Source organism: Malaclemys terrapin, chromosome 2 (assembly GCF_027887155.1).
Source record: "Malaclemys terrapin pileata isolate rMalTer1 chromosome 2, rMalTer1.hap1, whole genome shotgun sequence".
NCBI lineage: Eukaryota > Metazoa > Chordata > Testudines > Emydidae > Malaclemys > Malaclemys terrapin.
The window spans coordinates 84,285,696-84,313,110 of NC_071506.1; the positions used below are offsets into that span (position 1 = coordinate 84,285,696).

A 27,415-nucleotide genomic window follows, 5' to 3' on the forward strand; every position below is an offset into this window, starting at 1 on the left:
GAAAGACATGCAAAACCCCAGTTATAAACTCAAACCTCACAGCTGGGAACAGGAAAGTATCAAACAAAAAAAATCCCATGAGTCATCACCGGTGCTTCAGAAGCAGTGTTATTTCATTTCAAGTTAAAAATACCCACTCTTGACTAGGTCTCTTGCTTTCAAGCTCTTAGAGGAGGATAACTAACTAAGGCATTATAAAGCATCTTGAACTTTAGCTACACACTTACACCTCCCTCACCTGAGCCACAGAATTAGTCAATTCGTTTTTTTTTTTTTTAAGCCACCCACCCCCTGTGGCAAAAAAAAAAAGAAAAAAAAAAGCTTAAAAATCTACACAGCTAGTGGGAAAGGGAGCTACTTTCCCTTTCCCCCCAAGCTGAAGCTGTCCAACCCATCTAGTAACACCAGGAAAGTTTGAATAGCAATTTTGGTTTTGCAAAAGATGACCCACTCTGTTGTTGCTTTCATAGTTACACAGCATTCCCTCCCCAACCTATGTTCTAGTCTGCACTGCTTGTCTCCTCCCCTACTCTCACTACACCGGCCCAAGCCTCCGTGAGTCAGTATGTCTGGCTGGCTATCATTAGGCCCTTCCCCGCTCACTCACTCACTCGTTGCTCCGTCTCTTTCATGCAGATACACCGGATATGAGCTACCAATCCCTGTGCCAAATTGCCCTAAGTTACATAAAAGAGAACCACTAAGAAGGCAGCAGCAAACACTAGTGCCTTGTTAACTTAAATTGCTCCAAAGCCACCCTCCCCATTCCACATATGTCCCTCATTCAGAACGTCACAGCTGTTTTATCTTCAGCGATGGCAGGGTAATTACTCTACAGAAAAACAGCTACAAGGTGTCTTAGGACATTTTAAAAAATACTATTGCTTCCCTTTCTGCGTCAGACGCGTATGGGCTTTTGTGCCTAGCTATAGGCTGCTGGACTCAAAGTAAAGCCATGGTTCCTGGTCTGTTTCATTGTGTAATTTAAAACCAGGTTTACTTTTACAGCCTAAACTATGAGGAAGGCTCCTTCCTTAATTCAAACAGTGTTACGTGGTGTTGAGAGCGAGTGCACAGGGGCTTGCTTGTTTTCCCCGCTAAAGGTCAAGCAGAGGATGAACCCCTTGAATTCCTCGTCTCACACGTTTTGTGTCAATACTTTTATTCGTCCTTATCAAACAAAATCCAATTTTGGAACTGATGAAGGACGAGCACAAAGGAACTCCGGGAAAGGAGCCTTTGTTATTTTACGAGCTGGAGCCAGCTCCCATTTCAGTCAATGGAAAGACCTCGCGTGGGGGTAGGGTGACCAGATAGCAAGTGTGTAAAATCGGGACAGTGGGTGGGGGGGTAATAGAAGCCTATATAGGAAAAAACCCTAAATATCGGGACTGTCCCTATAAAATCGGGACATCTGGTCACCCTACGTGGGGGTGGGGGATAAGGAGCGGGAGGGTGGATCGAACCCTACAGGAACAAGCAGCTCGAACTCCAGCGTGTCTCATCTCAAAGAGTCAGACTCAACTGTTGCTGAAACCACGTGATAACTTAAGAGGGCTGAGTCGAGCTGTTTTTTAAAAAGCCACGAGCGAGCATGTCTGATTGAAACGCACAGCAAAGCCTAGCAAAAAAAGTGAAAACAAAACAAAAAAACCTTTAAAAATCGTCTTAAAATAACCCCAGCACGAGAGAATCTTCTCGCACACGGGGGGCCCGGACAAACCCGAATTAAGGGGGACTTTCGTGTTCGTTCCTCTAAAACACTAGGGTGGTGGGTGGGAAAGAAACAACCCCCAGGTCACCAAATCCGCGTTGGACCAGGGGCTGGATTCTTTCCCGGATGACCCCTAAAGGCGCGTCGCCCCGTTTCCAGCCAAGGCAGCCACAGCTGGGGGCTGGCTGGGACGGCGGCGCGCTGAATCAGAGCACGCCACGCTGCGGCGCGCACCGTGATTGAGAAGTTTGAAAGCATGTGAGAATGACAGTGTGTCTCGGGCTCCGGCGTGCCAGGAATTTCGAAACTGCCCTGCAAGCCCGTCAGCATCATAACAAGGCGGCTCCAACCATAACAACCCCCGAGGAGGAGAAGGAGCAAAAGAGCCTTTTGGCGTCTTAGGTTTTTTTCTTTTTCCCTTTTTTTTTTTTGGTCTGAGACTAGTCCGTGGGGGTGGGGAGGAAGAGCAGGGCTTGTTCAATGCTATGCTAATCTTTTAAGCGCTCTTTTCTTGCTCTACGCTGCTTTTCTTTCTTCTCCATTCTCTTCACGCTAAGGAGTGGGTGGCTCATCCGGCAGCAACAGGAGGAGGCTAAGTCAGGGGCAGCTGTCAAAATCCTCCCCCCCCCCCCTTCCCAGTTTAATGATCAAACGCCTGGCTGGGAAGAAAGGCAGGAACCAGAAGGCGCAGAGGCTCTGCCTGCCCTGCACTGTCACATCACACGCTCTGTTGTGTGTGTGTGAGTGAGTATCCCTCTCCCTCCCCTCTGCTGACAACCGTCTCCGCAGCCAGAGAGGAGGAGGAGGAGGAGGCAAAGCGTCTATTGCTCTCAGTTACTCTCTCACTCATTGCTGAAAGGTGGGCGGAGGGTACCTTTCCCCCTGGTGCCTTTTCTCACGTTGACAAGCTGGGGCCCAGCACCGGAGAGGGGGGGAAAAAAGAACAAAGAAAGAAGAGGAGGGAAAGCACCAAATCCGGACCAAACATCCCAGGCAGAAGGAAGCTGTCAGCTCGCCGTGACACAACACATAGCCCATTGAAGCGCCCTGGGTAGCAGCTACGGCTGGGAAGGGAGCCCTCTGCCCGCCTTTCAAGTTGCAAAGCGAAGATTGCTCCGCAAGCAAGAAAAGGCAACTTGATTTGTGCGTGGGGTGCCCGTTGGGTAGCAAGCCTTGCCAGCTGGTGCAGTCCGGTGCTCGAGACCACGATGAAAAGTAAAAAAGGTAGGGAGGGGTGCGTGTGAGTGTGAGTGAGACAGAGTGATTCCTCAGCGTGCTGTTGCTAAACCTGGACGGGAAAGTGGAAAGCATGTTGCTTTCGCCATATGGAAATAACAGGCGTGTGGTTTAAACTTCATCGGAGTTTGATTTGGCTTATTAAATAAAGTGGAACCGGGTTTCTTATCTCACCCTCCTTTTTTTCTTTCTAATCTGGCCCTTTTCCTCTTTGTTGAGCTCATGTCTGAAATGGCAGTTGATAATGTTTCACTTCCAGACAAAACATGAGGGGCTGTTTGGACGCTGCTTTCTCTCCATGCTGCTTGGCTCCCTGTCAAAAACCTGGTCAACTGCCTGCTTTGTCCCCAACAAAGTTTTATTTTCGCTTTTTAAAACAGCCCTTTTCTTCCCCCTTTCCTCCTCCCTCTCTCTCTTCACTCTAATTTCTCCAGTCCGGTCCCCAAGGACGGGACTGGAATTGTTTTCACAACTTTAAAAAGCAAATCCCAACCCAAATACAACTCTCTGAGCAATGCAGCCAGAACAACGGGGTGGCAGGAGCTCTTTGTTTGCGAGTTAGTATGGGGAAAGGGGACAAAAGTGGGGGACTGTCGGAGAATTTAAAGTGAGATTTTTTTTAATCGATCTGCAGATCTATCTCCTGCCTTTTTATCAAAGAGTTCTTCTTCTTCTTTTTTTGTTTGAATACTAAAAGTAAAATGATTTAAAAACTTACCCACCACGTGGCGGGGAAGTAGCAAAAAAGACGTTTGGAAAACTTTTCATTGGTGTTACTTACGTAATTACCACTTGGACAGACTTTATAATCATGGGATTGTCGATATTTCCATCTGTAGTCCTCTACGTATCGTGAAAACTAAAACGTGGTTGCAAAGAATAGGAAAACATTTTAAAAACGTTACTGCTGTTTAAAAAAAAACAGATTTCGGATGTTTGTTTCCTCGTCAGTTCCCCAGCTCCCCATTTTTAAGTGGCTAATCAGTAATGTAGGTTAATGATTTTTGATATTTAAAGACCTTTAAAATATCCAAGATACTGAGGGTTAAAAAAAGGAGTACTGCGCATGTTTACTACTCTAGAGCAGTGTTGTTTTTCCTACTACACGCTCTTGTTGTTCAAGGGTCCAGAAATCTACGTCGTTGTTAATGTTGCTGGAGCCATTAGAGTATGTATTTTTATACACCTATTAAGCACCTTCTGAATTCTTGCTGTATAATTTAAGATGCGCTCCAATATAGTTTGTAGTTCTCATAAGTAATCTTGGACTATACTGATTTAAAACAAAACACACAAAGGAAATTAAGCCGCAAAGGCAAAGTTTAGACAACAGTCAGTGCGGGTCCTGTTTACACTCTCAAAAAAGCAAGGAATTCAGAGTTCAAACCGAAACTTTGTATTTATATACCCCCCTCCCCCGCCAAATATTTCAGTGTTCTCCTAACTGGAGTGATGTTAGATAACACGTGTTGCATACCAAGCCCAGCCCTCTGTACCTAGAGACAGTTACAGCCTTGACTCTAGATTTTCCCATTTTTGTAGATTTGTTCAGATTGTTAAGGTTACTGGAGGTATATGGTTTTACTGAATTATTTAGACTAGTTATTTTTAGAACATTCCTGTGCTCCCTATTTGCACAGTAGTTTGGTGATGAGTTGGTTTCCTGTCTGCTGCTGCTTCCATTGTTCAGATTCCTCTCCCAGAGGGCAGCTACTGGTTGTCTAAATACCAACTTCACACACTTCCAACTCCAAACTAAATATGTGTGAAAAATGCTGATGAGGTTACCATGTCTGCCTATGTATTTCTCTCTGTGTGTAATCTGCCTTGTGATTTGGGAGTTCTGCACTGAAACAATGAAAGGCGGCATATTGGAAGGCAAACCTTTGAGACAGAAGAATTGGTTTAGAGTTCATGTGGCAGAAATTAGGAAGTGAGAAGAAGCTCACAGATGCATGGAAACTTTTCAAAGAAGTTAGGACAATGATTTTTGTTGTTTCCTTTTTAATTAAAGGCTGGGCTTGCAGTTTGCTTTTGTGGCCTGTATTTTGATACTTACAACGTTTCAGAGCATGACCTGATTTCAGATTTCTTTATTGTAGTCTAAAAAAAAATATTAAAATTTGTTTTTTATAGTACAGCCAAGTTTGCCTACTTTGTGGAACCAGTAAATCTCAAAGCAATGCAGAGGAAAGAAAACTGGTTCTTCTACTTGTAAAATCACATTTAAAGGAAAAGGAAAACTTTTCTAATTATCTGCAATGGAAAATTCCTTTACACATCCCCATAGCTCCTGTGTCTGATCTGGTTAATTATAAATACTATTTAACCTGGTTATTTTTTTTTAAAAATTCACAAACCTTTAACTAAAGTTACTTTCTAAATTGGTATATCCTAAGTTAAATCTCTGAAACCTCTTCCATGGATGGCAAAAGTTTATTTCTTAAATAATAATAATGAAATGTAGCTCTTATAGCAGTCACACTGCAGCTCTCTCATGTGCCCCCTCCTTCCATGTCCAAACTTAATTTCCTCACCCACAAAAAATATCAGGGTACACTTACTCTATAGGCTGGTATGTTTGTACATATTAATGACATATTCACACTATCTGTTATTTCTGGCCTAGCCAGTTATTTCTGTGTTCTTTGTGGTGTACTTGTTAAGTCTGAAGACTATATGAACTTAGGTTGCCCCTACCTATACTATCTCGCTCTTAACCATCCTCACTTATCTGTGTTAAAGGTCACATACATACATATATACTTATACATATATATGTAATCATCACCTATCTAGGCTAACAGTCTCAAACAGATGTATGCTAACTTGCATTAGCTCAGCATACAGGATGTGGCCTTGCATTACAGCCAAAAATACTCTTAATACAAATTTATAATGCTATTATGATAAAACAAATAAACCCGTTAAGAGAAGATATATAAGCAGGTAGGCTAGCCCTATAGACTACACTTGTAGTCTCCAGTCCTGCAAAGGTATAGCCCTGTTTAAGATTATGCATATGACTATGTGTAGTCCTAGTGAAGTCAATTACAGGAAGATTGGGGGCTTTTTAGATTGAAAATATTATCTAGAAAAATACATGTACACCCCAACCAAAGAAATTCACAGAAACAGAAAAATGAAGCTAGATTATCCATGAGGTGATCTAATCTATTCCTTCTGCCAAAGGAGACTGTGCCTTGCAGTATACTCATTCAGTTTCAAGTGATTCAAACAATTGGTTTCTACCAGTTCTCTTGGGAAGCTCTGCTACAATACAATAGGATATTTTTCCTGATATTCAGCCCAAATTTTAATTTGCTTAACTTAACTTGGAGAAATGGAATAAAGTTAAGGCCCCAATCTATCCCAAATAATTCTTTCTCCTTCTTGGTGTTCATACCTTATAAGTACTGATAGTTTTTTCCATATCAACTTTAGTTATCATTTTGAAAAAACTATGCACATAATTATTTTTTCCTCATCAGATTTATCCCTCCAGGCTTTTAAGCCAGGAAGCTTTAACTGAATTCTTTACCGTTATTTAGTATCATCCAGGTATTGAGGTGCTCAGAATTTTATGCACCTTATGTTCAGGGCATGATCTCCCTAGCAGTGAACAAGAAAGGGACCTAGGAACTCTTTGGCCTGTGATGTGATGTAACACAGTATGTTAAATTCTCTACATGCTGCCAGACTTAGAAGCTGGGTGCAGGTAAATCGATTCACATTATATAAAAGAGGGGGGCCTGCTGATCCTTTAAGAATACTGTGATTTGTTCATGAATAGAGATAAGGCAAAACTTATCAACCTTTAGGAGTAGTCCTCACTGAAATCAGTGAAACTATTTTTGTATGAATAAGGACTGCTTATCTGAGTAAAGCTTATAGCATTAGAGACAGGGTCACTTCTTGTGTCTTAGAGGCCCTGTTTACATACAAATGTGCACCCGTTCAGTTTAAGTAGTGCAAAACACTCTGTAGACATTCTTGCATCAGTTTAAGAGGGGTTTATTTCAGTTTAAACATATCAACTGAAGCTAACTTGTAAAAGCCTGATTTAAACAGAAATAAGTGTCCACAAAGCCTTTTATACCAGTATAACAGAATCAGTTTTAAAATCACAACTTAAAATAAGATGGAAGTATTCTGCATGTAGACAAGCCCTTATTCTGGGGTATAAATAACAGTAAATGGTCCAGACATGGAGCCTCGGTGGGAAGCCTTTCAGCTGTGCCCTACTAAAGTAGAAACCAACAGCATATAGTCTGATTACTAACAAGAAGCAAAAACAAAGTTGAGTTGCAATCAGCATGAATGTTCTAATGAAAACACGGGTTTTGACAGCAACAACGTGGCTTCTGCTCTCCTAGAGTATCAGCTGAGGTTGTATGAGATCTACAGCCTTAACTTCCTGTTGCTACAGCTTCTGCACATGCCGTTGGAGATGTTTGTTAAAGGTTCAGAGGTCTGCTGCTCCTTTATTTAAATGAGAAACTGCAATGCCGTTTGTTCCTGTTTAACCAAAACCTGTTTTGTGTCATAAAATTGAGGGAACATGTCACACTAAGTAAGCAGATCAAAGTGCAGACTCCAGTGTTGTTTCATTTATTTTTTTTATTACTGCGTTACAGTTAGGAAACTTACAGTTGTTTGAAGGGAAACTTTTTTTTTTTTTTAAATTAATAAAACAATGTGATCTCAGAAAGATTGCATTTTCAACAAATATTTTTGGTGGTTTTGTTGTTGTTTTTTTTTTTTTTTTTTAATAAATCTTTATGTCAAATTTTAGCAGCGGGTAAAGAACAACAGTTCCAACCTAAATCTTTGTTATCAAAGCAGAACTCTGGTCTTACTGTTTAGAAAGAAGCTTTGCATGGAATGTTTACTAAACCTTGAGAGTTTAATCTCAAATGATTTCTATATAACTGCACTTATGAATGTAAATTTATTCCTGTGAGTAGGCACACTGATTGCACCTCTTTTGTTCCTGCTTTACACCATTGCTGTGCTTTCAGCTCCTTCTTTACCTGTCTCCCAAGGTCTCTGTTTTGATAACTGTCTCTGTGGCCTAACATTTTATTATCCCCTTAAAAAAATCAGTGCGGCAACATTTTTAATCTACCTCAAGCAAAAACAGAAATGTTTGGAACATTAGGTAAATTCATAGATTCCAAGTCAGATCTTCTGTATAGCATAGGCCATAAAATTTCCCCCAAAATAATTCCTAGAGCAGATCTTTTAGAAAAGCATCCAATCTTGATTTAAAAATTGTCAGGGATGGAGAATCCACCACAACCCTTGGTAAATTGCTCCAATGGTTAATACTCACTGTTAAACATTTAAAAACGCCTTATTTCCAGTCTGAATTTGTCTAGCTTCAACTTTAAGCCATGGGATTGTGGTATATCTTTCTCTGAATTCTGTAAACTAGTTTTAGCTAGTCATAAGTCTACTTTGCAGTTAGTGAGCTGCTGTGTAGAGCCATCATAACTTACTTTTCAAGCAAAATAATATTTTAATGTGAAGCTATTAGGGTCCTGATAGATTTTTTTCCCCCCACTTGAAAATGCCACATACATGCACTAAGAACTAAATCAAATATACAATTCAGAATTTACCTTGAGTTGGTTATTTAAATTGAATGTCATTGGTTTTGTACCCTGACTGGATAACTTATGTAACTAATCATCATAGTATGAATTGTATATTCAACTGTAATATTCAGAGTGTTGGTTAGTTACATAAATCATCCATCCAGGGAACAGAAAACAATACCACACAAGTTACTTAAGTAACCACCACAGACTGAATTGTGAATATTCACAGAGTATTAACAAAAAAATCCCTGGATAAATCTCAATAATTGCAAATGACAAATTCAAGAATACTGTGATTTGTTCATGAATAGAGATAAGGCAAAACTTTTCAAATGCTCAACTCTGTCACACCACATTTGTGCATTTCATAGGTATCTGTGAAACTACTATGCAAAAACTCACGATTAGTTCTCTCTCTTTTGGGTCTGACATCAATTCCCATTAAATCTTTAAGTATGAACATGAATGTAGAGTTTCACAGGCATAGCTTCCATTTTAATAGAACTGATTTTTTTTCTAGTTTAGTTTAAGTATTACACCTCTACCTCGATATAACGCTGTCCTGAGCCAAAAAATCTTAACGCGTTATAGGTGAAATTGCGTTATATTGAACTTGCTTTGATCCACCGGAGTGCACAGCCCCGCCCCGCGGGAGCACTGCTTCACTGCGTTATATCCCAATTTGTGTTATTTCGGGTCACGTTATATCAAGGTAGCGGTGTAGTTTTGAAATTTGGACAGCTGCCCATATGAAACCTTTCTGTCTGATTTTTAACTTTGCTTGCTTTTATAAATATGCAAGTTTCTTTTCTTTTTTAAATAAAAAGGATGTTCAAACTAACTTAACTGATTTAGGGCCTCGTTTTCCTTTTGTAATTTCGAGAAAATACTTTTGAAAGCAAACCTATTGTGAATCAAAAAAGCTTCTGAAGTGTGCTAATTGAATCTAGTGGTATCAGTGATTTAGATTTATATATGGTTTGTAAGATTCCTAAAATTTCTGGTGGGATTAAAGTACTTAAAGCCAAAGCAAAGTTTCCTTTATGGATTTCAGTGCTATTTGTTTTGTTTCCTCAGTCACACTGTACACTTTGCTGAAGAGCCGAATTGCAGACTGTTGTTCAGCCACAGAATATGAAGTATTTATTTGATTGTTCACATATTGTAGTTCCAAATTATTAGTCATATGGTTTCCTGAATTAATTATAGAAGACAGAGACTAAATGAGATTTGAAATAAATTCCTTCTCTATGGGAGAAAAAATGTGCAATAAAACTGTAAATCTAGAGTTCTTGCAGTAAACATATGTCAAAATCTGAATAAGTACTACTTGAAGTGTGAGGAAAACTATAAGGTTCAAAGCATAAGTAATCAGGACAAAGTTGAAGTGTGGCCTGTTCTCCAGAAAAATAAATGATAGCAATTCTATACTACCTTGTGGCACTATTTAGGCACTTACTGTTACCTTGCTGTACACTTTTTCCTCAGTGAGTGAATTTTGTGTCACTTTAGAAGAACCAGCCACAACTTGCTTTCTGTTCTTTTCCTGTGCTATTCATTTTTATTAGTCGTTCTGGAAAGCGCTGTTAACATTTTAAACCTATAAAGTTATCCTTAATCAGAAGGAGACGCACCAGCATGTTAAATTGTAATTCAATACAGCCAAGGTTTAGGTTGGGTGCATGTTTTGAAATTCTTGTCTATTGGCTTTTTGCCTAGCCATGAAACAGCCTTGAAAAAAAAAGATTGTTGGAGGCATACCACAGTAGCACCCTTTGCTGACCAACATTTGGCATGATATTGGCATCAGATGGAAGTTACTTACTGCATATGACCAAATAAAAGGTTGCTAAGGGAACCAGTAAATGAGGTTGTGTGGAGAAGTATCCCCTAGGAATAGGTAGTTGGTGCTACTTTTGTTACAGTACACATCCTCTAAACATGAGGCCTGGTTTGACTCACAATAGAGGCTCACAACATCTGAGCTGGCAAGGAATTGTCCACTTGTTAATACTTCATACATTAAAAAATAATTTATATATAATTATATATGTTTACGTTAGGAAGCATATATGTATATATATATATAGAGAGAAAAGTGTCGAAGTGAAAAATGCTGCAAATAAGAAGTGTATTGAATTGAAGTGACTATTCTCACCTTTTTATTACTGTAGGTGTAGCTGCAATATCTGGCAGTGAGACGGAGGAGGATGACACCATGGATGTCCCACTGGATCTTTCCTCTTCCACTGCCTCAGGCAAACGGAGGAGACGTGGTAACCTGCCCAAGGAGTCAGTGCAGATTCTTCGGGACTGGCTGTATGAGCACCGATACAATGCCTATCCATCAGAGCAAGAAAAAGCACTATTGTCCCGACAAACACACCTTTCTACACTACAGGTATTTTTAAAAGCTCCAATTAAAATAAAAATGAGCCTTTGTTTTCGCTTCTGAAGTTACCCACTTTCTAGTCTCTCTAAAAAGGTTCATACTACAGATGTAATTTTCTTTATATGTTGTTATTGTTTGTGTTGTGGTAGCACCCAAAGGCACCGACTAGGATTAGGACCCAGGACCCTGTTGTTCTAGGTAGTGTACAAATACAAGCTTACAGATGATGTCCCTGATACTGTATTGTCTTATGCACATGCTTAATTTTGCACATTGTGGCTAAAGTGACTTCAGTGGGTCTACTGACAGTGCATAAAGTTAAGCATGTGCATCAGTCTTTGCATATAAGCAAAGTGATCAGGGTGATAAGCACATGTATTAGCAGTATAATTTTCTTTACACTATTAAAATAGTGACTTTGGGCCTAATCCTACAAACACTTGAGTATATGTAACTTTTATTTATATGAGTCTTCATGATTCATAAAGTCAGTGGGACAAGTCACATGGGTAAAGCTATTCATATGCATGAGTGTTTGCAGGATGAAGCCCTTATTTGGGAATGGTGAGTCAGGAGATTTGGGTTCTGTTCTAGACTCTGCCACTGAAACGTGTGACTCAGGGCATGGCACTTAGCCCTTTTGTGCCTCTCTTTACTCCATTGTAGTATGGGTAACCTCACAGGAAAGCTGAGAGTCTTTAGGGCTTGTCTATACTAGCGAGTTTACAGTGGCACAGCTGTACTGAGGCAGCTGCACTGCTGTAAAATCGCTTCTGTAGCTGCTCTCCCGCCAGTAGAGCACTGTCCACACCGGTGCATCTGTTGGTGTAACCTACATCACTTGGGGCTATTTTTTCACAACCCTGAGCGACATAAGTTATACCAACAAAAGTGATAGTGTAGACAAGCCTTTAGGGCATGAATGTTTGTGTATTTTAAAATCTTTGGATGGAAGGTCATATAGAATTGCAAAGTATTACTATTAGTGGTAAATTTTATTTTTTTTTTCTTTATAGATCAGTATTTTGATATAAATGTTGCAATTAGTTAAGTAAAATTTCTTTAATATAACATTGTAAGGAAAAACTACTTTAAAAATACTTTTAAAAAAGACGTTAAGTCATCTGCTATTGCCCAGGAAACTGACTTGATATTTAAACAAGGATGCATTTCAATGAGGTAATTCATGTTATGTCTGTTGACACAGTCAGTTGAGCAGGAAAAATCAGTAACTGTTTGTGGGAGGAGTGGCTCTTTTCAGAGAGAAAAGGTTTTCCTGTTGTTAATTAACCTAAATGCAGAGAACAATAGGTAATAGGTTAATATATGTTCAGAGTTAAAAGCTAAAACCTTCCACTTCAGGCTAGCAATCTTTTTTGTTTTTTTTGCAATGGAGAGAAGAGTTGGGGGTGGAAAGGTTTTTACTAGGTGTGTCAGAACTTGTCGATCAGTCTCTTTTGTTGCAGAGTTAAGGAAACTGCTTGGAGGGATTCATTAATCTAACTGAAAGACTCTAATGGCATGTAGTGCGGAAGTGAATGAAGGTAGAAATTAAGATATCATTATGTTCCCAGGTCTGCAACTGGTTTATCAATGCACGCCGCAGGCTTTTACCTGACATGCTGAGGAAGGATGGCAAGGATCCAAATCAATTCACTATCTCACGAAGAGGGACCAAGATTTCTGAAGGCAGCCCAGTGGAGTCTTCCACAGGCACAAAAAACTACATTCCACTGTTGGAAGAGAACTCATTTCTTTCTGGTACCACAGGACTAAACAAGGCTGTCTCTTCTAAACCTTCTTCCCCAGGATCTGTTTTGGCTCGACCTTCAGTGATTTGCCATACCACTGTAACTGCATTGAAAGATGCCCCTTTCCTTTTGTGCCAGCCAGCTGGTGTAGGCCCAACCACCGACCTGCAGCAGACATCAGCTAGCAGATTCACAGACAACACTCTTGAATACCACGAGGATGCTTCTAAACTGGGACCTGGTACAAATGCACAAAGTGGCCTTTTCAACACTCCTCCTCCTACTCCACCAGACCTCAACCAAGATTTTAGTGGATTTCAGCTTTTGGTGGATGTTGCACTCAAAAGGGCAGCAGAGATGGAGTTGCAGGCAAAACTTATGGCCTAATTCCCCCTTTTTTTTCAGGCAGGAATTTAACACATATGTGATTATTGCTGCCCATGTGATATCAAAAGACTAACTGCATTTTTTATTATTATTATTAATCTTATTTGCACAAGGGATTGCTGAAATGAAGCTTCCTGTCACTGAGGTGGTCTTCAGTGAAATATGGTCATTCCAAGAATTATAAACTTAAAGCTACTGTAGAAACAAGGGGTGTTTTTGTTTGTTTGTTTGTTTGTTTTTATGTTTCTTAGTAGGTTTTTCATAATGTGAGATGGTTCCCAAGATCATGTGATTTTTGTTTTTGTTTCTTTCAGACTGTGCAATATCTAGTAATGATGTAGACTTCTTATCATTCCCATGTGGAACAGAATATACCGACATGCTGTCTCAAACAAATGTTCAGTTTTTTTAAACAATATGAACCTGGATGATTATGCTTTTTTTCCACGATGTAATAAAATATTTTCTTTAAAAATGGACGCATACAGTGTGTTTTGTTGAACAGGAGCGTCACAGGGGACACCAAGTTATGCTCCAAATATAACCGAAATAGAAAGAAGCCAGCATGAGCTTGAAAAGAATGTCTTCTCTCTGTGTCAATCAGAGACCTGCACAAGCAAATTACAAAATTGTTGTAAAAAGGACGTTTACAGGGATGAGGTGGACCAGAGCTACCTGACAGTGTCCTCTTGGGCTGAGCTTTTCAAAGGAGCCAAAGGGAGTTATGTGCCCAACTCCCATTGACTTTCAGTGAGATTTGGGTACCTCTCTGCCTTAGAAATCCCTTAAAAATCCCAGCCTCATTCCTAAAATATTGCTGAGTTGATGTATATGACAGATCAGTGGAGAACATTCTCTTGAAGGTGAACTGAAAAGAGTAGACCCAGTTGCCTTTGTGCTCTTCATTGGTCTTTTGTGATGTACAGAGATGGCCTAAGAATTTTTTTCCTGCTTCTTTTCTTACACTAATAATGTCTGGGTTGATTTACCTGTTTTTTCTGGTGGACTGGAGTGGGATAGACATCACAATAAGTTGAAATCTGACGTGCAGTTTTCCCAGCCTGGAAGTGAGATGAGGGATAAAATTTTCAAAAAGGGACTTGGACTCCTAAAAGCCAGATTTTCAAAAGTGTTGAGGCACCTTTCTGCTTAGGTGCCTAGTGGAATTTACGAAAGCTCCTAAGCGAGTGAGGAATTTAGGATCTTTTGTAAAATCATACAAGGTGCCTAAATATTTTTTTAAAATGTGTTCGAAGTCACTTCTGAAAATGGGACTTAAGCTTCCAAATCATGTACCTGTTTCTAAAAAAAATTTACCCTAAGATCTGCAGCTTGGATTTCAGTCTATTTGAATGTCGCTACCCAATTCCAGTCCTCCAGCTACAAAATCAACCGTACTTACCCTGAAAAATCAGTTCCCTAATAATTCTACGGTGTTTTGGGGGGATGTCAAGGGGAGGGTCATTGAGGACATCTTTATATAACTAAAAATAATTTGTTTTTCTTTTGGTGCTTTGCAGTGGATTTTAATCCTTTGGAGATAGTAGACATGTCTCTACCCTCCTGAGTATTCTTTGGCTGGAAGTCTGGAACTCTTTAAAGCTTTAAACTTCATTGCTGCTTTTACTTTATTTATTCTGCCCATCTCTTGCTCTCCATTCACTTCCATGTTAGGGGTTACATGTGCTGCACTTTTTAAAAACAAATTCAATGGTCAGGCGACTCTTTTGGTTTCAAATATGACACCCCAAGGTCCTCTCGTATGTTGTATGTTTAGAAAATACTATGTTTGAAGGAAAATAGAAGTATTTTGTATACAGGTAAAACCTGTAACTTCCTTTGAGCATAGGCAGACATAGCTGTATGCACCAGGGAGAATGTACCTTGTTTTCACAGAACAGCATTTTCAGGTTCAGAAACTTTCTACACTGTTGTTATTTCCAAGCCTGTCTAGACACAGTTCTATCTCCTTTGTGCTGTTTTTATTGGAATACCTATTCAAAATGTTTAAGTCCAGTTTTATAACTACCTGTAAATATATATCATAAGGATACTTCTTCTTAAGTGTGAGGTTGACTCTCAGAAGGAAAAATCTGGTCATAGATTGTAAGGCCAGAGGAGTGATCATGTAGTCTGACCTCCTGTAATAACATAGGTCATAGAACTTCCCTGGAATAATTTCTAGGACATATCTTTTGGAAAAACATCCGATCTTGATTTAAAAATAGTCAGTGATGGAGAATCCACCAAGACACTTGGTAAATTGCTCCAATGGTTAATTATCCTCTCTTTAAAAGAACCACCTTTATTTCCAGTCTGAATTTGTCTAAGCTTCAACACCCCACCATTTCTCTGCTAGATCGACGAGTCCATTTATATATTTGTTCCCCGTGTAGGTACTTACAGATTGTAATCAAGTCACGCTTAACCTTCTCTTTGTTAAGATAGATTGAGCTTTTTGCATCTATCTATATAAGAATGTTGTCTAATCCTTTAACCATTCTCGTGGTTTTCTCTGAACCCTCTCCAATTTATCAACATCCTTCTTGAAGTGTGGGCACCAAAACGACACAGTATTATAGTAGTGGTTGCACTAATGCCAAATATAGAGGTAAAATAACCTCTCTACTCCTACTTGAGATTCCCCTGTTTATGCATCCTAGAATTGCATTTCCTCATGTTCAGCCACCAGGACCCCCAAGTCCATAAGGGAGGAATTGTTTTCCAATCTCCTATGGTATGGGCATTGTCTGAAATGGTGCTAGAGGCTAATTACTTTGATGCTCTTTGCTCTGAAATTTTATGTAACCTACAAGAGGGAGATGGAGTTTGCTGCTAACTATCCTGACTCCCATGCCCCAGGCATTGGGTTAAGGAGAAACTGACCTCAAGCAAAAAATAAGCTACATTTTTTCTGAAGTGTGTAAACAAGCATCCATTTACATAGCTTTCCCCTGTGTTACAGATTACTTTTGGCTGCTGCTAGGGTGTTATGAGTTGGAGGAGGGGTGAAAAATGGGAGGAAACAAGGCCATAAAAAGGAAGTCTTTTCTGAGATCTTCTTTTCATTCCTTAGCCTTTTAAATGGGACGTTTACTCAGAATCTGAATATTAAGAGATTCACTTGCTGACTTCGGCAGTTCCACTAAAATAGCAACAAGCATGAAGGTGCAGCAGGATGAGGGAGAAAGCTCCTTTGGTCATGGCTAAAATAGTCTTAGCTGTGAAATAAGAATGGTGGCTGTAGGCCTGATTTTCATTTACCCATCTGTCATGGGATCAGACTAATAATCTCTAATGAATGGTACAGGTACCATTCTGGGGACTTCTTGAATTTACAACCTATTTTATTTGGGGCCAAACTTTATATATTATTTGTATTAAAGAAGCAGCAAGACGCCTGAGTCAGGAGTAGAAGCCCTTTGTGCTGGGTGCTACTTAGCCATAGAGTAAGGACTCTCCCTGCCCTGAAGAGTTTATTTAATTTGGAGGTAAAAAATGGGACTCATTTTGAAGTGTCCACCAAAATAATCTCAAAAGAGAGTTTTATTTACTGTTTGCTGTAAATTAGTCCTGGTAAGCTCTGGGAAGACTTCTCAACAGATTGGACCTGTGGCGATTCAGTCCCTGCGGTACTAGCCAGCAAAGGGACTAAGATGACTAACAAAACTGTGGAGATAAATTTGGGGTATCAGATGGAGCTAGAGTTCAAAACTGAACATGAGTCCAAGTAGCTAACGAGTAAGCCTGGGAGAAATGTGCCAGCCACTCAGCCTTGAGAGAACAAAAGGAAAGTTTATTTAGGGAAACAGCGTTTAAAAAACATTTAAAAAAAAAAAAAAGAAACCATGAAAGAACAGAAGCAGCTTTGACGGTGTTTGCTGCTGGGATAACTGGTGCTAAGGCTAATTAAAACAAAACTGTCCTCTACCTAGAATTCAAGCGGCACAACCAGATTGACATTTAGCACCACTCACAGAACCCAAGTAGAGGACATGACACAGTCGTTTACCACATTTGAATAGAGAGCAATAATATATCATCTGCTGGAACAGAGTAAGTGACCTGAGAGACACGACAGACCGATGCCAATAAAAACAGCTAACTCACAAATTGATCAAAAGCCAAGAAAACTATGTTGCTGAATATCTACAGCGTGAGTGACTATAGATACAGTCTCTGTCTACTGTGCAGAAATGATGAAACTAGACTCAGGAATCCTCAAAGTGGGGCTGGTGGTACCACAGCTGCAGCTGTACTCTTAAGTTTAGTTCAGTGCACAGGCCTGGGAGCTTGAAAGCATAGCAGCCAGCTTCATGTGCTGAAGGGAGATAGGCTGACTGCCAACGCTGCACTCTCTTGTTGGTGCTGGGGCCATTCTCATCCCACTTTCACCATCCTTCCCTTCTACCAAGCCGCAAGCGGGGGTGGAGCTAGGGACTGGTCTAACTCACTTGAAGTCAGAGCAGCTTGTTTACAGGCTCCTGGGTGGCACTGACTCAGCTTCTGGAGTGCTGCCTGTGCGCCAGCAGAGCATGACTTGAACTAGGAGAGCGAGAAGTAAGGGTGGAGTTGGTACCATACTTAATGGGAAGAGGTTTGAAGGAGAAAGGAAGCAGAACTTGGGATCCGGAGGGAGCACAATTGGGTAGGAGTGGGGAGCATAACTGGAATATGTATGGCCTTGAGACAGGGAAAGAATACCTAAAGTCTGTAACCAAATGACGTGGGGATGTACTGCCTAGGTTGTATGTGTACGATGAACATACTGAGTATTATTTATACCTATTGTGTTTATGTCATTTACAGTTAACAGCAAATTGTATAACTAAAAAGTTTGTATTGTTCAGATTATTGGTCTGCATGTTTCAGCGTTCTGTGCTGGCTTTCTGCAAATGCTACAAACATATTTCGATATTAACATGCAATTCTTTTAAGATCCATTTCAATGTTTTCTCCATGCTAGTGACCATTTAAATCCAGTGTGTATTACAGTTGTTAACCTTTTCTCCTTGTTTTTGCTAGATGTCAAGCCCACAAACACAGCAAATATTCCTGGTGCAGAATGTTACTTGTTTTAAGTCTGTTTACTGAGTTCCCACATTCTTATGTCTTTATCCTGTTTCACTGGTTTAGCTGGATCTTTGCCTGTAGCTCCAGTATTTAGATTAAAATGAAAGCGGTTAGATTACCAACTGTCTAGTGCAATGTCCCTTAATCCTTGCCCCATTCTTGACATCATAATTACATTCATGCGTGCTGTATAGTCTCCACTGTCCACTTGAATAATCTGTTCCATGTCATGACTGGAATTTTCTCACAGTTGTGCAACACATTAACTTCCAGTATTACACAAAATGCTGCTGGTTATGTTGCAAACTCAAAACTCAGACCAGTTGTATCCAAAGGCTCACAAAGGTTTGTACCAGACTCGCATGAAATTAATGATTTCATGGTGTTTCAATTTGAGATTAGATGTCAATCAGCCATTTTGCTTGACTTACACTTTGAGATTTGGGATTCGTTTGTCAGGGTTGCAGTTTTGCCATCTCCAAGCATTCAAAAGTCAGGATCCTATTCCCCCCGTCAAGTCACGAGATTGGCTTAAAAATCATTAAATCTTTAAAAAAAAAAAAAAAAAAAAGGATTCTGCCTTTTTCATCTGCCTTCTGTTTTTTGAGCCTTTAGGGTGTAGCTGGAGCACATGTTCAAGCTTTTCTCCACACCCATAAGGACTAAAGGCTTGCTTTGTTCTTTGCAAAAATCTCAGCTTCCTTCTAATCACGTGACTCCAGGAACTAGGGATGAGGGGAACCCCCTGCCCCCACAGAAAATATTGCAAGATTTACCACCCAATCAAGAGTTTTCAGCACTGGGTTGCAAACCAATGAGGGTATAAACTGCGGCAGAAGTTTATACAAACTCCTGTGACGTAAAAGTGCTGGGTTGCACAGCTGTACAGCTAGGTTATACATATATAGCAGCCTGCCATAGTGAGCCTTAATTAAAAGGCTCACACAGTATGGATCAGATTTAGTGTGTAAATCAGACTTGTCTCACCAGCTAATCCCATGCTCAGAGGGTGGGCAGAGTTGCTACCACCCTTTAGTGTTTCCATCCAGAAAGAAACAACTCTAGACCCAGCTCCTGCAAATACTGGCACACCTGCTCATCTTGGGGAACAGGGGACTACTCACATACGTAAAGTTTCTTTCAGTGATTCCATAGGAGAACCAGGGTGATTGGTTTCTGAGCGGATGGGTTGAATTAGGGCATCCACTGGCTGTTCTGGCCATGCACCCATATTCCTTTGGGGCTGCCTCTGCCCCTGGGCTGGTCCTTTCCAAAGGAGGATGATGCTGCTTTTGGCCACTGCAACCTCCCCATCATTGGCCAAAGGCTTTCCATCAGTGGGACCTTGTCCCTGGGTTTATGCCAGTGGAGTCCAGTACGAACACGGTCTGAATCTGGCCATATATCACATATAAGTAACTCAGGCTTGGTCTAAACTACATAGTTAGGGTGACATAAGCTGCCTTACGTTGACCTAATAATGTCTGTGTCTATGCTACCAAGTCCCTTCTGCCGACATAACTCACCTGCTCCGTCAACTTAATTACTCCACCTCCAAGAGAGGCATAGCACTTAATTCAACATAATTAGGTTGATGTAGTAGCAGTGTAGACACTGCATTGCTTACGTCAATTTAACTGGCCTCCAGGTGGTGTCCCGCAATGCTTCACTGTGAGCACTCTGGTCACTGTTCTCAACTCCACTGTCTAGCAGTCAGGTACACAGGAAACAGCCCCTCCCCCTGTTAAAGGACCAGGGACTCTTGAATTTCCATTTTCTGTTTGTTTCATGCCTTCTCCATGCGCTGCTGCCTGGAATACACAGGAGGTGGTGGAGCTTCCAAGTCTGTGGGGAGAAGAGGCTATGCAGGCACAGCTCCAATCCAGCTGTAGAAGTGTACAAATCTACGAGTGGATAGCATGGGGAATGGAGGAGAAGGGCTACACCAGGGGGACACGGCTGTGCCATGTGAAAATTAAGAAGCTGCAGCAGGCATACCAGAAGCCACGGGAGGCAAACAGTCACTCTGGTGCAGCACCACAGACAGCCCACTTTTTCAAGGAGCTGGATGCAATTCTCAGAGGTGACCCCCATCATGACCCCCAAGAGCAGTTTGGAGACCTTTGAGGAGTCAGAATCCCTGACCAGCACAGGAGGAGGAGAATAGGAGACCGGCAAGCAAGGGATCCATTGTCCTGGAGAGCCAGGAGCTACCCCTGAGCAGGCCAGCCAGTCGCAGCACAGCAGCATGGCTGAGCATGATGCCAGGACGGAACCACTGGTGAATATGCAATTTCAAAGGGAGGGATGGAGGGAGGGCTGTGCACAAGAAAGAAACGACGCAGTCACGGCAACATTCAGACTATGGGTAGGCACAACAGAGAAAAGCAGCGCGCATTACTGTGGGTCATTACTAAAATGGATTTTCAAAGCCTCCCTGAGACGCATTGCTCCATGCTGAGCTCTTCTTATAGCCCTGGTATATGGCTGCTCAAAATCAGCAGACAGCCCATCTGCCTCCATGCCCTACCCATCTGGAAACTTCTCTCCCTTTGTTTCACAGATATTATGAAGCACACAACAGGCAGCTATAAACATTGGGCTATTTTTGTCACTGAGGTCTAACCTACTGAGCAAACTGCACAGGGCACATTCAACCACCATTCTGCACTTGCTCAGCCTATTGTTGAACTGCTCCTTGGTGCGATCCAGGTGTCTGTTGTATGGCTTCATGAGCCCTGGGAGTAAGGGATGAGGTGCGTCTTGCAGTATCACTATTGGCAGTTCTACGTGATTTTGCGATCCAGAAAGCAAGTCCCTGCGAGTAGCTTTCTGAACAGATGTGTTCTTAAAGATGCATGCGTCATGCACCTTCCCATATTGATGTTGGTAAAATGCCCCCAGTGATCCACCAGCGCTTGCAACACCAGAGTAAAGTGTCCCTTTCTGTTTATGTACTCTTTGGCAATGTGGTGTGGTGCCAAGATGCATGCCATCTATCACCCCACTGCGGTTAGGGAACCCCACTGTAGCACAATGATCCAGTATCTCCTGCACATTGTCCAGGGTCCCAACTCTTCTTAGTAGAAAGCGATTAATGGCCCTGCACACTTGGATCACAGAAACCCCAGGAGTTACAATAACATTAACATTATTATTTAATATTTGTATTACATTAGCACCTTTGTTCTGGGTATTTCACACAAATACTACAAAGGAGGTCCATGATCCCTGATTGGGGCCTATATGTGCTACCACAATACATATACTAATAAAAATTATGAAGCTGTGCTCCCTTCCCTAAAGCACTTACAATCCTGGAATTTACAGATGGGGGGAGGAGGGGAAGGTAGGATGTATATCCTTCAAGCTTGCCCCCACTTCTTTCCCACAAGTGGCTCTTCATATCTGCAAAGGGTCATCTGCAACATCCCGGGTGGGGCTGCAGCCACATGGGGAACTGATGCATATATATATCCTTGGACGCATGACCACCCACAGAGTGAGGAGAGCGGTACTAGAGGATGAACCCTCACCATCTGATTAGTCTTTGATTCATGTGACTTATGGACCATAAAATTTGGTCATCACTTTGCTCTCAACCTCATTTGTAGCATCATTCTGTTGTACGTTACAGATGCAAAACTAGTTCCTGGTTTGTTTGGTGACTGAACTTTTAATGCGTTGGGTATAGGACTTCAGCATTCTGAAAGTTGTGGGAGGGAAGGGAAATCTTTATGATAATTTCCAAGAACTTCTGGATTTTTTTCAACCATGATATATTAATTAGTATTATAATTAAAGCGCATGGTTGAATTCCATCTATTTCTAGGCTAGGAGAAATTTGTTATATTTGACACATTCTAACTTGCTTTGTAAATTTGTCTGGCTGCTCTCGAGATTGTGGATATTAGACACACATTCACTGTCAAGATGGCAACTGTTGTGTTATTTCATTGAGTAAGCATTCAGCTATTTTGCCAGTCCTTGTTATTTCACTTCCCTTTCTAGCCCACAGTGTTCTGATTGTCTGACCTTGTGTTAAGCAGCTCTTATTTTTTCCTTTTGTATGTCTAATATAATCATGTGGTTGAATACTTCCCCCTATTGTGTCTCTCTTCTGTTTTATTTCAGAGTGCTTATATGATATTATATGTAGTCTATTTAACTAGTTAGTAGTTATTTTGACTATATTTGTGTTGTTTTGAAAGTCATCTAATCCGTGTGGTCTCGCTAACAAAAAACAGCCAATCCCTACTTTGCTAGGAAGCAAACATAAACAACCTAGTGCCCATATGGTATGAAAGGAGATTATACAGAGACACCAATGTGCTGTTCTTAAACATGTAACAAGTGTGGCCTTTTTCTAACTTCTGCTGTAGTGCTACAACAAGGAACAGTTTAAAAGTGAATGCATTAAGAAGCGCTAGGACTGATAAAAATGCACTCAAAAACTGCCAACTTTTATTTTGATCAGTCAACTGTTTAAAAGCTGGTTTGTGGCATCTTTAGTTTCAATAAAAAAAATTATTCATCTGGACTGCTGAACTGCATGCCAAATTTTTATTCTGTTGTGATTTGCAACAGACAGATATTAACTTCCCCAACTAAGGTATGTAGTAGAAATTCCAGTGACAAGCTTGACTAAAAGGTTAGTTCAAGTTAATGCTACTGATGTCAGCAGGTAGGTGCTGCTGTTATTCATGGTTCATTTTGACTTCAGCCTGTTTTCATTCAGCTGAGGTGTTTTGAGCGATGTGCTGCCTAATTTTAACAAAGGGCTCCCCTCAAAAAGTTCCATAGTTATACATGCAACCTTTGATAGGTAAAATACTTCACTACTATCAGAAATATCCATTTATTCCATCCCAATCCCCACACACTTCCTACTGACAGATCTAGCAATCCTTTCACTACCTCCTTCAGCCCAGTCGCTCTTGACCCACTGTACTTCCCCTTCATCCATAGCTTCTCCCTAGACAGCCACTACTCCTATCAGTTCCTCAGAAGAGCAGCAACTACAGTGGCAGTAGATGGACCATCATGCAATGTCTGGCCTTGGGGTGGTTGGTTAGACAGGGAGTGCATCCCTGTTGGTGGTCAGTGCGGAAATAAGTCCCTTTTGGTTCTTTAAGTGGGTAGGCCTCCTTTGATTTGCGAAGATCTCCCTGAGCTGGGTGGTGGGAGGGAAAGGCCCAGTTTCTCCCCTCCCCTGGAGAGGGGGAACCAGGGCTCTTTGGACTCTGGACTGAGGTTGGGTGAGCATGCAGACTCCAGCTGCGGTAGCTGCAATAGATACAAGACTTCCTACTCAATGCAACAGCATCTTGCTCCATGTACTGCATATGCTACTGGAGTGGCAGGGGCTGGTGTAGAAAATGCTACCCACCCACCTCAACAAATGGGAAACTTGAAGAGTGTGATTGGGACAGCCCCAGTTAAATGGGGGAGGAGAACAGTGCACAGAGGGGATGCAGGAGTGCCCCTCCCCTTCAGGGTCTCTAGCCACTCATTGGCTAGCTTGGGGAGGAAGGGAGCTGATTCACTCCTTGCCAGCTCCTTTCTTTCATTTAAACCCTAGTTTGGCTTGTGGCCATAGGGAGACTCTTTTTGCACAGTCCCAGCTGTCCCATCTTGTGCTGGTAGCCTTAGTTGGAGCTGTGTTTTGCAGAGGCTGCAGGTCTGACCGATCGCCTGTTTTGGGGTCAGGAAGGAATTTTTCTTCTTATAGGCCAAATTGGCAGCAGCCAGGGGAGTTTTTCCGCTTTCCTTGCAGTGTCCTGGAGATGCAGTGAAGTTAAATAGGAACATTTATTACTAATTAATAATTAATAATAAGTGATAGTACTTAGTAAAGATGTTAGTTCATTGCAACTTGTGGCTGGTTTGCAGTGCAGTTCAAAGGAAAGATTCCCAGAAGTAAAAGCCCTGGGATATTACTGGTGGGCCTTATGCTCACGGGATAGGGCAAGATCTTGTGGCCTTTGCAGGCCCTGCTTTTAGTACCCTCATGGGGTGGCAGGACTCGAAGAGCGAGCTGAATCCCAGTGGTAGGCTGAGGTGAGTCTACCTCAAATTATGGATTATATGGTAGAAGCCTTGGAACCCCCACACTGGAACCACTTAAAATACCTAGTAGGCATGGGTGACAGGGCAGGAGCCCCCTTCCTGTGTTAAGTTTGGTAAAGTTGTGGCCTGCCACTTCAAATCTGTCCCTCGGTTTGTTCTTGTTCCTGGCCGTGTTTACATCAATACATATGCCTAGAGGCTCTGGTGAGGGAAGACAAGAAGCGTGTGCCTCTTGTAGCAGCTGCAAGAGTCACTGCACTCAGAGAAGGCTGCAAATATTAACAAGCAAAGTCGGCCCGCTTTAGAGTGGGCTGAAAAACAGAGCTGTGCTGCCACCCTCTTTTGTAATAGTTCTCTCTGTCCTGGTATCATACCATGGATGCACAGTGCCAGCTGAAGGGACGGGTTAGAGAAATGATTCTTTTGGCTGCTCCACAACCAGTAACTCACTAATTTAAATACATAGCATTTATGGAAGTGGGGAGGTGGGGCATTTTGGCCCCTCTTGCTGGATATTTCTTTTAGTCTTTGCAATCTCTTTGTTTCAATTTTCGAAGCTAGCTTTAGCATGAAAAGGGCTAGAAACTTCTTTCTTTCTTTCTTTCTTTCTTTCTTTATTTATTTATTTATTTAAATGAAAGCTAAGATTCTCTACAGGGACAAAAAGATGGCTCTGGTAACAAGGGATTTTCAACTGGTACGTTAGAGTTTGTCAGGCTTCCTTAGTGATTCCAGGAGAGATTTTCTTGGGGCACAAAACAACACTAGGGTAACTCAGACTATTCTTGTTTAAATTCCTGAGGAACAGAGCTCAGCATCTCTCTCACTTCCCTTGAGAATCTCCTTTTATTCCCAGCACTACACCCCACCACGCTCATTGAGCTGACAAAGACTGTAAGAGCTTCCTTTCAAAGCTCATTAGCACTGCTTCTTAAATGGGCAGTGGGGTTGCTGTTGAGCAATTGGAGGCACTCTCTTCACCTGGAGACTAATTACTTCTGTAGCCCTTCCAGCTGGCCTGGGAAATGAGACTACACATAAACTGCTACCACAGGCGCTGACTTTTGTTTTTAACCAGTGGGTGCTCCTCTCTGCTCTTGGGCAAGCGGCAGTTGGGACCTCAGGGGGGCGGGGGAAGAGGCCGAGTGGGGGAGGGCCTCAGGGTGGAGCGGCGGGCAGGCCTTCAGGGGAAGCAGCCGAGTGGGGTGGGACCACAGTCCGGGCGGTGTGGTCTACAAAAGTTTAATCCAGCCCTGCAGGTGCTGCTGTGCATCCACTATTTTGTTTCAGTGGGTGCTTGAGCTCCAGAGCAGCCACAGAGTCAGCACCTATGATTGCTACAGTGGCACAGAAGCAGCACTGCAGTGCTTCAATGTAGATATACACTAAAGCAACAGGAGGGGTTTTCCTGGCACCATTATTGGCATTCATATCACACTCCCCATCAGCACTTGGCCCGGGCCGGGGAAGCTAATGATCCAACCAGGGGAGCAAATTTGGTGAAGAATCCTGGTCATGTGCCACCTGAGGCACCTTGTGCATATGCTAAGAAGAAGATTAATGTAGACGGATAGAAGAATTCTTCTGTCAAATTAGCGCCGTGTAAACCACAGGGGAGAGGATTTTTCATATCCCTGAGTGACATAGCTCGGTCAATCTAACTTGTTGGTGTAGACCTGGCCTGAGGTAATGTCCATGCTACGATAGGGTGGGCACGCATGCATTCCCGGAATACCGGACATTCCAGTACTTCTGGGAACAGCATGGGACTGCCCACCACCCCGCACCCCATCAGGATGACCTCACACACACACGGTATGTTTGAGGTCATGCCACATGGGTGATGCCATTTTTTAAAAGCCCAACCCCTTACCCTCCTCTGTATTCCTGAGCTATGTCGTCTTCCGCCTCCAGCCAATGGCTCCCCTACACTGCACACCTGTCACCCATTGGCCAGTGCTGCTGTCAGGTACTGCCCACAAAACACGTTATTAGGTCTACTCCTGAGTTCCGCCATGCCTCACACCCATTGGCCAGGCTCCCCCAAAGCACTGCCCCCTTCCTATTTTCATTCTCCACCCAGCTTTTTGAAAAAGATCTCTTTAGGCCAGCTCCCTTTTTCTTTGGCAACCTCAAGCATTCTCCTTGGCCAGCTTCTGTGCTATTACCTGCCAGTTCAGGCTATTGCCTGCTGTGATTGGATGATACTAGGGATGCCTGCTGAGTGACTGGAAGCATACGCTTCAAAATGGCTTCCCTGTCCAATACTGTACATCTGATTCTGTTTCTTGAAAAGCAGGACTGTCCAGTTTAATACCAGATGAGTTGGCTACCTACACTATGGTATTGGTCGCTACAGTGGTACAGCTACAGGTATGCTGCTGTAGTGCAGACTTTTCCTAAAGCAACAGAAGGGTTTTTTTCTGTCAATGTAGGGGCAATCCACCTCCCTCAGAAGTGGTAACTATGTCAATGGAAGAAGTCTTCCAGCTCTTTAGCCATGTCTACATTGGAGGTTAGATCAGCTTAACTATGGTGCTCAGGGCTGTGAATTTTTTAACCTAACCTTTAGGAGTAGACCAGGCCTAAGTCTATCTTTGAACTTTGCTGGCATAACCTCCTAGTGTAGGTGCAGCCTGGGAATCAAACATGGGTCATTTCCATACCAGAGCACCAGCAGAAATTTAGCCCTTGGCGCATTGCTTAGTTTTCACAATTGTTAGGGAAGGCCCTGTTATATCTCATCCAGGTGGAAAATAAACATTTTAACGGGCACACTTAATGATAAAAATTAACCTGGGGGACTTACCTTGTGGTTTCAGTCCTTTAAACTACAGACAGTAATTACTGCAGCAATAAAAGCTGTTGTGGGTTGGGAGAAATGTCACTGAAGCTGATGGGTGTAACTGCCGCCCTTCTTTTAAGATAGCTGTAAGAAAGAGGTAAGCTCCTTTATGAAGTAATAGCGACCTCCACTCTGACCATAGGCATGTCACCACACAAAAAAAGGGCACATGTGAGACTGCTCAAGAATTTGAACTCTATGGGCGAGGGGATTGGTTGGATAGCTCTTTCAATAGAGGGGCAGGAGCGTGTGTGTGTGTGTGTGTGTGTGTGTGTGTGTGTGTGAGAGAGAGAGAGAGAGAGAGAGAGAGAAAAGCAAGCAAAACATCCCAGAAATAGACACAGA

At 42.0% G+C, this 27,415-nt stretch overlaps 1 protein-coding gene across 1 annotated transcript; it reads left to right on the forward strand.

Moving 5' to 3' along the window:
- Positions 1-2,025: 2,025 nt before the first annotated feature.
- Positions 2,026-13,562, forward strand: TGIF1 (TGFB induced factor homeobox 1). Its single transcript, XM_054019294.1, has 3 exons — positions 2,026-2,938; positions 10,728-10,954; positions 12,520-13,562. Exons 1-3 carry the CDS (start codon positions 2,923-2,925, stop codon positions 13,081-13,083), a joined length of 807 nt encoding a protein of 268 aa, XP_053875269.1. The 5' UTR covers positions 2,026-2,922; the 3' UTR covers positions 13,084-13,562.
- The last annotated feature ends 13,853 nt before the right edge of the window (positions 13,563-27,415 follow it).

Excerpts from the sequence above, each read along its gene's own strand:
- TGIF1 (XM_054019294.1), top strand. Across the intron at positions 10,955-12,519 it reads CACACCTTTCTACACTACAG|GTCTGCAACTGGTTTATCAA; the intron begins GTATTTTTAAAA and ends TTATGTTCCCAG.